At 40.3% G+C, this 11,325-nt stretch overlaps 2 protein-coding genes across 4 annotated transcripts in view; one reads left to right on the forward strand and one right to left on the reverse strand.

Annotated features, from left to right (window-relative positions):
- The window catches only part of RAB3GAP1 (RAB3 GTPase activating protein catalytic subunit 1), a 43,211-nt gene that overhangs the window by 2,077 nt on the left and 29,809 nt on the right, over window positions 1-11,325 (reverse strand). Inside the window, exons 16-24 of one of the 3 annotated variants that reach the window (XM_039493796.1) lie at window positions 10,928-10,982; window positions 9,953-10,336; window positions 7,337-7,474; window positions 6,004-6,231; window positions 5,248-5,344; window positions 5,065-5,168; window positions 4,800-4,915; window positions 3,329-3,431; window positions 578-598 (exon numbers count right to left, since the gene is read on the reverse strand). In XM_039493796.1, coding sequence (XP_039349730.1) covers window positions 578-598; window positions 3,329-3,431; window positions 4,800-4,915; window positions 5,065-5,168; window positions 5,248-5,344; window positions 6,004-6,231; window positions 7,337-7,474; window positions 9,953-10,336; window positions 10,928-10,982 — 1,246 coding nt within the window. Of the gene's footprint in view, window positions 1-577; window positions 599-3,328; window positions 3,432-4,799; window positions 4,916-5,064; window positions 5,169-5,247; window positions 5,345-6,003; window positions 6,232-7,336; window positions 7,475-9,952; window positions 10,337-10,927; window positions 10,983-11,325 lie in introns of those variants that run through there. The other 2 variants (XM_039493797.1, XR_005586010.1) reach the window with 2 other exon arrangements.
- MAP3K19 (mitogen-activated protein kinase kinase kinase 19) overlaps window positions 8,221-11,325 on the forward strand; it is a 51,674-nt gene continuing 48,569 nt past the window's right edge. The window contains exon 1 of the mRNA XM_039493787.1: window positions 8,221-8,607. The gene's annotated coding sequence lies outside the window, so the exon portion shown is untranslated. The remainder of the gene's footprint in view (window positions 8,608-11,325) is intronic.

Raw genomic sequence — 11,325 nt, forward strand, 5'->3', positions numbered from 1 at the left:
TTTCATTGCTATCTAAACTTCTGGTCTCAGGCTGGAGCCCAAGCTCTGGGACTGTGCTGGGGGGCAGGGTTTTTTACTATGTAGACATACCCAATGAGAAAACTCTGCAATATATCATATTTTTACTGTCCAAGAAGTGGGGTTACTGTAGTCTACCATGGCAGGGCAAATGAGCTACAGTACACCTAGCGCTATTTTATGTTGCTGATCCCAACCAGTGAACAAAGTAATGTTTATGTTTAGTACAATGGCAATATCCACAATATTTCGAACAGACAAAAACAGGATGCACTGTGAAAAGCCTCTGCTTCATAAAGAATTAACTTCTCATATTTAAACTTCATTAGATGAGATGTTTAGTGTTTTTACAAACTGTTTTTTCACATCTTGTTAAGTTTCAAAAATCTGTGGATGAGAAGTCAGTTTGAAAGTGGAGAGAGAGAATTTTTATGCTTAATATATGTGATATCAACAAATCATATGAAGCTGTTATACTATATCTACTCAAAAGCCATTCTCTCTGCCCTTACATGAAGCTAGGAAGATGAGCAGGAAACAAGGGACAAAAGCTAATTACCTCATCAGAAGATTCAGTCATCTTGAGAAGGGATGAGAAGAGAACCAATGATGAAAGATAGAAACAAACGCAAGTCAGATAACTTGAAGGTTAGACAGAGATTTTAAGAGTGATTTAAAGACACCATATACTGAATTCCAGAGTGTTTCTGTCAGGAGACCTAGTGTGACAAACATATACTTTGAGAACACAACAGATGTAACACACATTGTTACACAATTTATACACAGGAGGCCAGGGTCAGAACTTAGTAAATAATAAGTCTGTCAATCAGGTTCTATTTACCCAACAAGTGGCTGCTGAAACAATTTTCGGAAATGAAACTTGCTATTTAATAGCAAGCTAAATTTTTGTCCCATCAATAACAATAATGTTTCAACTAGTAATGCCCCCCATAGGGAGATAGAACTGGAAGACAGCTTGGATTATTTCTGCCTGAAAGAAGTCAAAGCCTTTAATTTACGTATATCTTCAGCATTAAAACTTTAACAAACATTAGAAACTTCTGCTGAAGTTTTGGAACTACTAAATGCTGCACTTAATCAGAAGTCTACCAGCAAGGCAAAGGGCAAAGCATACAATATTACAGCATATATGTATGCTTTGTAGCCTTATTGCATTTTGCAACATTATACATCGGTGGGTCTTTCTCAAAGAAAAAAATTGTAAATAGAAGAAAGAAGCCTTTGATGAAAGTGGGGGGAAAAAACCCACAGGATGGGGTAGTGTTACATTTGTTATATCCGCAGCAGAATTCAGTTGCATAGGGAAAATTAGATACAACAAAGTTAAAATCCTTTTAGCAAATCTCAGCATTTTAACTGATAAAAATAAATCTCTACTTTAAGTTAGTAAGAGCCCATTTCTATAATCCCAGTTCACTGGATAAGAAATCTTTCAATTATTACAATAACGTATTTGAGAACAAAAACAGAACATCTGTTACACCACTCTGACTTGGGGAAAAAAGTTAAAATTGCCACAGCTTACAAGATCAGTATGTGGCTGGCAACACAAGAGTTGCTGAATGCTTGGTAGTACTGCTAAAGAAGAATCAAAACAAACCTTTATTCTTAAGAACACTGATTAACAGGAAGAGACAGGTTTACATTTGAGAATTCCAGGATTGCACCTGTGAATACAATCTGCTTCTAACTGGAGTTACTCCTACTGAATCTGAATACTATTTTCTAATGTGTACCATTGCATTTAAAAAAATTGAGAGAAGAGGTTTAGAAGGCACTTTAGTGTCGAAGATTAGTAGGAAGTTTAGTTTCTGTTTGATATGAAATTAGTTTATGCCCAGCAAGAAAACAACTAGTACACACGGGAAAAAGTTTGATACAAAAAGGCCAATAGGGCTATCCAGGTGGTAAACACTGCAGTTTCACCACCTGTCTGAGTCAGTAAAAATGCTGACAATGAAAAAAATATAAAGTAGGAACAGGCTATGGATATCAACGTGCAACTGCCCCTTTCAGCACACTGCAAATATAATTGGTCACGGGTCAGAAGCAGGTTCATTAGTCTCAATACAAATATGTAATGCTGTTTTATAGTTTAAAAAGAAGCGACACCCTTGATTGCAATGATGCACAATTTCCACATTAGTGATATGGCAAAATTCTATATGCTCTTGAATTTTGTGAAAGTGTTCTGCCAAGAGAACTCACTATCGCTAGGGTACAGTTGTACCAATGCAACAGCCACAACTGTCCTCAGAACACTGAATAAGATCAAGTTTCGGTCATCCTATTTTAAAAACCAGTGCCATGTTAGCAAACAAAGGGGAGCAACTAGAATGAGTTAGAACTAAATGGTTCCCCCACACACACACCCCAAACAAAAAGAGAGACTGCAGAGGGAGAACAGGGAATGGGCCAAACTACTGAGTATTTTATCTTCTTATAAATCACAAGGGCAAGATCAAATAGTCGAAGATACTGGGCTAGATTTTTTGAACTGTTGTTTTTTGTGCCCACATATTGCAGAGCATATTATTGCAGGCTCAAAGTGCAAGTCTACTCTGAAAGTTACTACTAAAACATCGTAGCAGCTTACCGATCAGATCTCCCTGCATGTACTGAGTCATATCCACTTCTTCTATTGACTAAAATACACTTGTACCGCTTTTTTTCTGTTAAGCCCTGCAAAGCCAACACAGCTACAGGAGAGAGAGTGGGGCTCTTCATTCTTGTGCATCATCAACATAATTGTTTACTAAGCAAAGTCTCAATCAGAAATACTTGTGCCAATCCACTGAGGCAACAGAACTGCAGAAAAGTCACAAAGAGGAGATTTTGGCCTGCAAAACCTTTACCACCAGTGATAAAGTAAAAAACCCATTTTAACTCAGAACCCAGAAGAGTTTGCAGGGCTGGAAGTAAAAAATCTTTAATTTATAAACTGAGCACATTTGATCTGGAAAGCTAGATAGAAATGTAGAATCACACAATGGCATTGTTAGTCATATTTCAAAGTGAGCTTCACTTTAAAATCACTTAGATGGCTGTCTACCTAGCCGCATCCACAGTCTTATAATATCCCATGGCTTTTGTTCTCCTTTCTTCATGTAGTTAAAGTTCTACTATTGCCAAAATTGTTTTCACAAGGAAAAAAAACAGGTATGCATATTTATAAAAAAATGCATGCCTATTTATAGATAGAAGAAATCAGCATCAAATGGAGAGTTGTTGCCTCATACTGTCTAAATTAAAGGTATCAGCGAATTAATTGAAAATTTCAGCTTACCCTCTGGGCATTCAGAAATAACTTGTGGATGATACTACCAGCAGGTCCTCTTCCTGCACCAATGACTGATACTTCTGGCTGCTCCAGAAGACAATTTACAAACCTGGAAGTACAAAATAAGGAAAGGAAAGGAAAGGTGAGCATCCAAGCTCTTAACTGTATCAGTTCTTAATTATTTTCACGACATCTTCAACACTCTTCCCTGTAAGAGCTACTAAAACTCTAGCTTGAGTATAAAAACAGTTCCAGCACGAAGAGCACTATTAGGAAAACATGCATTCAAAATTAAATCTGAACCTCCAGTTTAGAAACTTACTATTTTTCCAGTATTACACATGACATTACATTACCAGGATTTTTTCCAAGTCTTAACTCTTGGATCCCTCATCTCTGGTATACACATCTGTCCCTCTACTTCTTTCACTCCATCCCAGCAGGGACTGCAACTCTTATCTCCATTCCTAATCCCCTCCGCAGGGCTGGAAAAGGCAACCCCTCCTATGCTTACTCACCTCCTGTGCTGCTGACTCAGCTTCTAACTGCCTCATATTAGAGTTTATTGGCTCTTAACCACCCCCTGGCAAATGTGTCCAATCTTCCCCCTGCTGGCTCCCAATTCAGGGAGGAATCAAGAATCTGCAGTTGGGGGAAGCGAGCACATTAAGAACACAGGACGGACATTAGGAGAATTTCTAGCAGGGAGGGCTGGTCCTAGTCAAGAATGGCTCCTCCAAAGAGTCCCAACACCAAGAGTGAAGAAACCCCTCTCATCCTTGCACAGCAACCACCTTAGCCCTAAGAATTTAGCCTATTCTAATATTCAACTTTTTAACATTCACATGTTTAGCCAGACTAAGGAATAAACAGTCACACTTTTTCTGTGTGGTGGTGAACAGAAAAAAAAAATCATGGGATAACTGGTTCCTATTCACTAGTTTTCTTATAGTGCCTCAATACAGCACTTCATATTAGTATGGAAAATAATGGGAGAAATGGTTCTTTTGGATATTTCATTCTACATCGTGCACAGGACAGTAATAAATAAATAAAATACCTGGTTCTTATATAACATTTCTCATCAGTAGGTCTCAAACAACATAGGGAGTTCAACTTGTGCATGTGAAAGTGCACAAGACAGGTAAGAGGGACACTAAATACTCTTATCACATTTACATAAAATGTCAACTGTATTAAAATAAGTCCACACTGCACACTATTTTCAAAGAGATGGATAGATTACATTACATTGCATTTGGCATCCTCAATGCGTAGGACAGGAACCTTCTAGAAATGTTTCCACCTACAAAGAGTTATAAACGTCTTTCTTTGAAGTGTCTCTCTCATGTGTTGTGGTTTCTGGGCGATCTGCATTATATCATTACTACTCCCCATCAGCAATTGTCTAAGCTGTGGAACCTAAAAAAAATATATGGAGAAGCACCAAAGAGAGTAAACTAAAAGTATCAGTCACCTTTCCAGATCTTCTTTTTCCTCCTCCTGATCACATTTCTCTATCCCAAATTTTGCTTTCAATGACCTTGCTCTGGCAATGATAGCTTCTGCACTCATAATCTGAGCAATAATTTCCTGTATAAGGGTGAGGTTTTTTTGAAGGGGGTGGGGGAGAGAAAGGAGGAGGAGGAGGAGGGGAAAAAAAAACAACAGCATTTTAAACACACTATAGACAGTACTGAGATCTGCAAAGTTTTTATCCCTGGCTAACATGATGGGCTTACTTCCAATTTTTTGTCCTCTGGGTTTGGAAATCTTAGAACTTTACTGGAATGAGATATTATCTGTTTAATAATCTTCTTAACTGAAGCGATATCTTCCAGCGTTTCTAAAAAACAACACAATTTTAGTCATAGTATCATCACTGCTCTTGAAAACATTTTAATTATTTATTATATGTTATTTACCTTCTTCCTTTACCTTTAGTACAGCTGCATGGATGACACAAGGCAAAAGATGCCTTGCAAGGTCAGCTGGTTTCTGAACTGCAAGATAGTGAAGCACCTATGGCATGTCAAAAAATTAATATATTAATGACAAAATTCATTTAAACAAAAATAAGATTAACTATGACTGATAAGCACCAATGCTTTAATTTCAAAAATGGAACATTAAGCTGCACTTCACCCACTACAACATTAATGAAATAGATACAAGAATCATTAGTCTCAAATGTATGCTGTGATGTTAGTCCTCATGATAAAAACTCTGTAACAAAGCTCCAGAGAATAGTCTGCAGGGAGATGGGATTTAAGTCTCTCATCTGTAATTTGCGATTCTAACTCCATTACAACAGTAAGCAAAGAAACTGCAAATAATGAAAGTTTAAATTCAGTGCTTTGTTTCATTTATTAGAAATGCAAATAAGTCTCTAAGCAATACAACTTACCAAGTTACAGTTGGACATGTTTTCAAAAGGCAACTGCATTATTTATTCAAATTTCAGAAAGTCATTCTAAGAACAGTTATACTGGCAAAAAAGCAGTCCATTGTATTCAAGTTAGCATTCTGACTAATGCTAGGGCATTCAAGTAACACAGTTTAATAATTAGAACAAACAAAATATAGTGCAATTACAAGTTACTGGTTAAATCTTTCATAATAGACCATTACATGTTTACTAGGAATCACAGAACAGACTATCACAACACAGAGCTTTTTACCTTCTCGGCCTCTCTGGTATCATCAAACAGTCGCCTCTGCCTCCGGGCTGGAACTGGCTTTGCTGTTTCCCATGCTTCTACCCACATGTTGCTAGGAATCTTCATTCGGGCACTCAGTTCACCCTTAAGTACTCTATTCCCCTCTTCATCAACCACTTCCTCTTCAATGTAATCTCGAGGAGAGTACCACCTCACAAAATCCTCCAGGCAACAACCAGGGTTAGCTGCCTAGAATGGAAGAAAAAAAATAAGATAAAATATATTTATTACATTTTTAATAGAATTTCTCTATATACAATCTGGTTAACTGGGCAATGTGGTTTCATGGACTGAACTGAGGGCTAGGAGCCAGGAATTCCTGAGTTCTAACCACCAACTCACTGTGTCAGCACTAGAAAAGGGGCACGAGAAAAGCACTGAACAGTCACATTATTAAATGGTACACAGCAATGGAAAGACAACACAATGAAAAAATGCATCCTCTTACTTATACAAATCAGTACAGGTTTACCAGTTATTTCAAGCAAGCTCAAAATTAGGCCTTTGCCTTGTCAATGCTGCAAAAGAGGTTTAACACATGCAATTCCAATTAGCATGAGAAAAGGAGATTTACAACAAATTCTTGTGACTTGGTAAGAAAACTGGAGATGGAATATAAAAATTACGCTGTCATCACTCAGTGCCTGAAAAAGTCATGGGCTGTATTAAAATACTTTCTAAACTAAGGTTTGTATTGGTTACTGAAACAGGTGGCAAACACTTGTTTTAATGCCAATAAAAGTGCCGATGCCTACTTGCCAACCAACTTCATTTTTTGTACCAAATCATTAAATGAGAGCAGCCTATTAACTTTTATTTTGCAAATCAAACACTCCCAATAAGTTATAAAGCCTCATTTAACAATGGCACAATCCGCTTCTGCGCCTATATTGTCACCAGAAGGCATGGTTGTCCACACAGTATACCTTGCCATATTCAATATGCCCCCACCTTCCTTTAAGTCATATTTTACATTGCTACTTTAGGTTTTCAAAACAGCTTGTGCTAGAAAAGTTATTATGAAGTGTTGCATCTCTAAGCAGTGTGGTACACATACCTACTTTTAGGGGGGTTTTATTAACAGATTTTAATTATAAGTTTTAGAAGAATTATAAACTGTGAATTTTTATATGTACCCTGAAATTTTAATTTAGGAAAAGAATAGCAAAGTTTAAAACAGACAGCAAGGGAAGAAAACAGCTGTCAGGAGATCCTTCAAATTAGTCATCTTGACCAACTATCTGAGCTTGCTCATCTCAAAATAGTCCCAGAGAACTCTACAAGCAGCATATACCTTAAAAGACTCCATATCTGAGAGTAAGCAAGCACTTTGCATGCGTGCCCGAAGGTGAGCGCCTTCTGCTGACGTTCCCAGTTTAGCTAATACCTCAGACTGTTCTTCCAGCAGATCTTCCGTCATGGGTGCTGGTTCCTGTAATGTTGAAAAAGACAACGGGCTAGATTCACAAAAGGATTTAGGCTGTGTCTACAATTACAGTGCTGCTGCAGCTGTAGAACTGGAACGCTTCAGTGCAGAAACTTATTACAGTGATGAGAGGGGTTCTTCTGTCACTGAGGTAATTCACCTCCCTGACGGCAAGTAGCTAGGTCACTGGAAGTGTTCTTCCATAGACCTAAGCACAGTGTACACCAGGGGTTAGATCGGCTTCACTACATCTCTCAGAGGTGTAGATTTTTCATACTCCTGAGAGATGCAGCTATGCCAATGTAACTTTTCAGTGTATACCAGCTGATTCACGAAATAAATGGTTACTCATCCTGTGCAATAACTGTAGTTCCTCGAGATGTGTCCCCCTATGAGTGCTCCACTCTTAATGTGCATGCACCCCAGGCTCACTTGATCAGAGATTTTAATTAAGTGTCCATTTGGCCTGCACAGGTGCCAATGGTATCCTGGTACCCCATACCAGGCTATATCAGGCTGTGTGGGTGAACCACCCCCTCAGTTCCTGCTGCACTGCTGTGTCTCAGGAGAAACTCCAAAGCAGAATGTTAAATTTACACTTTTACTACAGAACATTTGCGCTTCTGACATTAGTACATATTGTGAGTTGGTGCTCTGGGTACAGTTCCCCACACACTTCAGTTGAAAAGCAGCTGGCAATCTAGAACAGCATTTTTCAAACTTCAGGTCACAACACAGAACTGGGTCACGGAATGTCAGGCACTGGGTTGCTCTGGTCAGCACCGCCGACCAGGACGTAAGAAGTCCCGTCAGCGGTGGTGCCCAGCTAAGGCAGGCTAGTGCCTACCTGTTTCGACATTGCGCTGGTGCCCCGGAAGCGGACAGCAGCGGGTCCAGTTTCTACGCAGGACCACCACGGGGCACCACGTGCTGCCCACGCCCCAAGCACCAGCTCCACACTCCTGGCCAATGGGAACTGGGGCAGGGGGCCAGTGACTGCGGGTGAAAGTCGTGCACCTCCACCTAGGAGCCGGATCTGCTGCTGGCCACTTACGGGGCGCCCGCCATCCATGGTGCCAGGACAAGCAGGAAGCCTGCCTCTGCACCCCAGCTGCACCGCTGACCGGGAGCCACCGGAGGTAAGTCTGCACCCCAATCCCTTGCCCCCCCCAACCTGGGACCCCTTCCTGAACCCCAAACCCCTCATCCCTGGTCCCACCCCAGAGCCTGCACCTCCAGCCCAGAGCCCTGACCCCCTCCCGCACCCCAACCTCTGCCCCAGCCCTGATCCCCTCCCACAACCCAAACCCCTAATGCCCAGCTCCTGCTGGATTGCGGGAATCAACAATTTTCTTCTACTGGGTCCCCAGAAAATAAGTTTGAAAACCACTGATTTAGAAGATGCATGGAAAATGGGATTGAGAAACCTGCATCATGTGATGCTGTACCTGCCTCATGAGGCACTATAAACCCTTCCCAAAGCACTCTGTGGCCAGTTGCACAGTGGGATAGCTACCACAGTGCACTGCTCTCTGTGTCGTTGCAAGAGCTGCTAGTGTGGACATACAACAGCAGTTTTAATTAAAGCGCTTTAATAAAGTGGTATAACATTTGGTGAAAAAACTTGCAAGTATAGATATAGCCTAAGTCTCCCCACCCACTTACTGGCTCCCAGTCCCAGTCTCATATCTATCCCATTTCACAGTCCCAGTTTCCCTCTCCTTACCCGTCAGGCTCCACACTCAGTAACTCCTCCACCTCCTTGTCCCAATCTACTTCCCCCACAGGTCTGCCTCTTGTCCCTTCTGCACTGAAATCAATCCATTTACTTCTCCACATTGCCTGGGGCAGAACAACATTGAGACCAAAGGGAAGACAGGCCCCCTCCTCTCAGTTCAGATACTTGGACCTGGACATAACACATTCCACAGCTCAGAGCTGCAATTGCAAGGAAAATCTTGCTCAGTCCCAGGCTAGAGTATGCCCAGTGTGGACAGAGTCTTTAGGGAATTTAGCTGCTAAAATCTATATGTCTCTACTGAGCATGTGCAAATTGTGATTCTTTCAAAGGCTTGTAAATTGGCCAAATTTGGTCAGATTGTCTTTGGGACAGCAAGACATTCCTGACACAAAGTCTACCCCCTGCCAAATTTCAAGTCTCTGTTTCAAAGCATGGAGGTGCTAGATTGTTCAAAGAGAAACGTTGCCAGAATTTTTTTTAACATGGCCAAAATAATGTATTTTCCTAGCTTAATTCTTAGAAACAGCTGAACCATCTTGGCTGAAGTTTTCCAATAAATTCAGCATGGAGCAGAAATCCGGCATGTAAAATTTTACCTCTAATGGTTAAAGTTGGCAAAAGTGTTAAGCAACAGAAAACAGGGTCTTAAAATGGGAAGTGCTACCAAACCTACCTATAAGTGGTTATAAAAGCAAATTGCTAAAAATCATAATATAAACACCGCTAAGCTACTACTTTCTAACCTGTGTTACTGGAATATAGAGAGGTTCTCCGGGATGCAGCAAAGTCAGTTTTCCATGCGGATGTAGACGACCTTCTGGTTTTAAGTTTGCAGATTCTTTATTTCCTTCTTTTGTTCCTCCTTTCTTTCCATTTTCTTGTCCATTTCCTTTCAGTTCTTCAGTGTCACTAAGGCATTCAAAAAATTCTTCTTCACTGTCACTCCATGATTCCCAAGATTTCCCAACCTCTCCTCTTTCCTTTTCAGTCTCCTTTTGATAATCTCCACCTGAACGGTCTACTGCTTTCCCAGTATCACCAGAAGAACCACTAGGGGAACGATCAGATGTATATGGTTTTTTCCCCTCATCCCTTGCTTTCTTTCTTTCGATGCAACAGTTTAACATCTACAAAGATAAAAACATTAACAATTAATTTCTAATGCATAAATAACTGTTCACTAATATTCTTACATAATGGCAGCAATGCCATTATACCACACAGTGAAACTTATTAAAAACAGCATAGACAGGCTCTCAGTTCTAAAAGACAGCAGTATAATATGTAAGAATTTGCACTGATGCAGAGATTTTATCAGCTGTTAGGAGAGGTTACAATTACCACAAGCTGCACTGAAATTGGAAAACTAACTGTGTTTGGGAAAAATCACATGGTAATGATTATCAGAGTTAACATTATCCACATAGTGACTCTAGAACATATTGACTAAATGTTTTAAATAAAATAAATAATTGGAGATATACCAATCTCCTAGAACTGGAAGGGACCTTGAAAGGTCATCAAGTCCAGCCCCCTGCCTTCACTAGCAGAACCAATTTTTGCCCCAGATCCCTAAGTGGCCCCCTCAAGGATTGAACTCACAACCCTGGGTTTAGCAGGCCAATGCTCAAACCACTGAGCTATCCCTCCCCTTCCTGATTATTCCTATGAGGAAAGAAAAATTAAGAAACAAATTATTCTTAATTTGTGATATTTACCTGAAGTTTCTGATGCAGTAGACAGCATCTCAGATCTGGAGACCCATTAGCTAACCTGCAAAATGTTAAATTTACAGTTTTACCACAGACCACTTGCACTTATGCCACTAATACATATTGTATATAGAGTTGGTGCTCTGGGTACAGTTCCCAAAAGACAAACATCCATATCATAAAAACTACCACTGCAGCTACCCTGTTAGGCTATGGTTTCAGCAGACAAGCCAAGGACTGAACAGGGCATAGAAAATGAACTACTCCTTTCACCTCTACAGGTTGTTCCTTCAGGTCAGGGATGAGGAAAATTGGGAGGCTGTCCCAGGAATGCTTGGACTGTCTCTGCCCATGCTGTACCCATCCTGGGATTAAAAGGATATCAATTTCAGGGCTACCAATCC

The sequence above is a fragment of the Mauremys reevesii genome, linkage group 11, assembly GCF_016161935.1.
Source record: "Mauremys reevesii isolate NIE-2019 linkage group 11, ASM1616193v1, whole genome shotgun sequence".
Lineage (NCBI taxonomy): Eukaryota > Metazoa > Chordata > Testudines > Geoemydidae > Mauremys > Mauremys reevesii.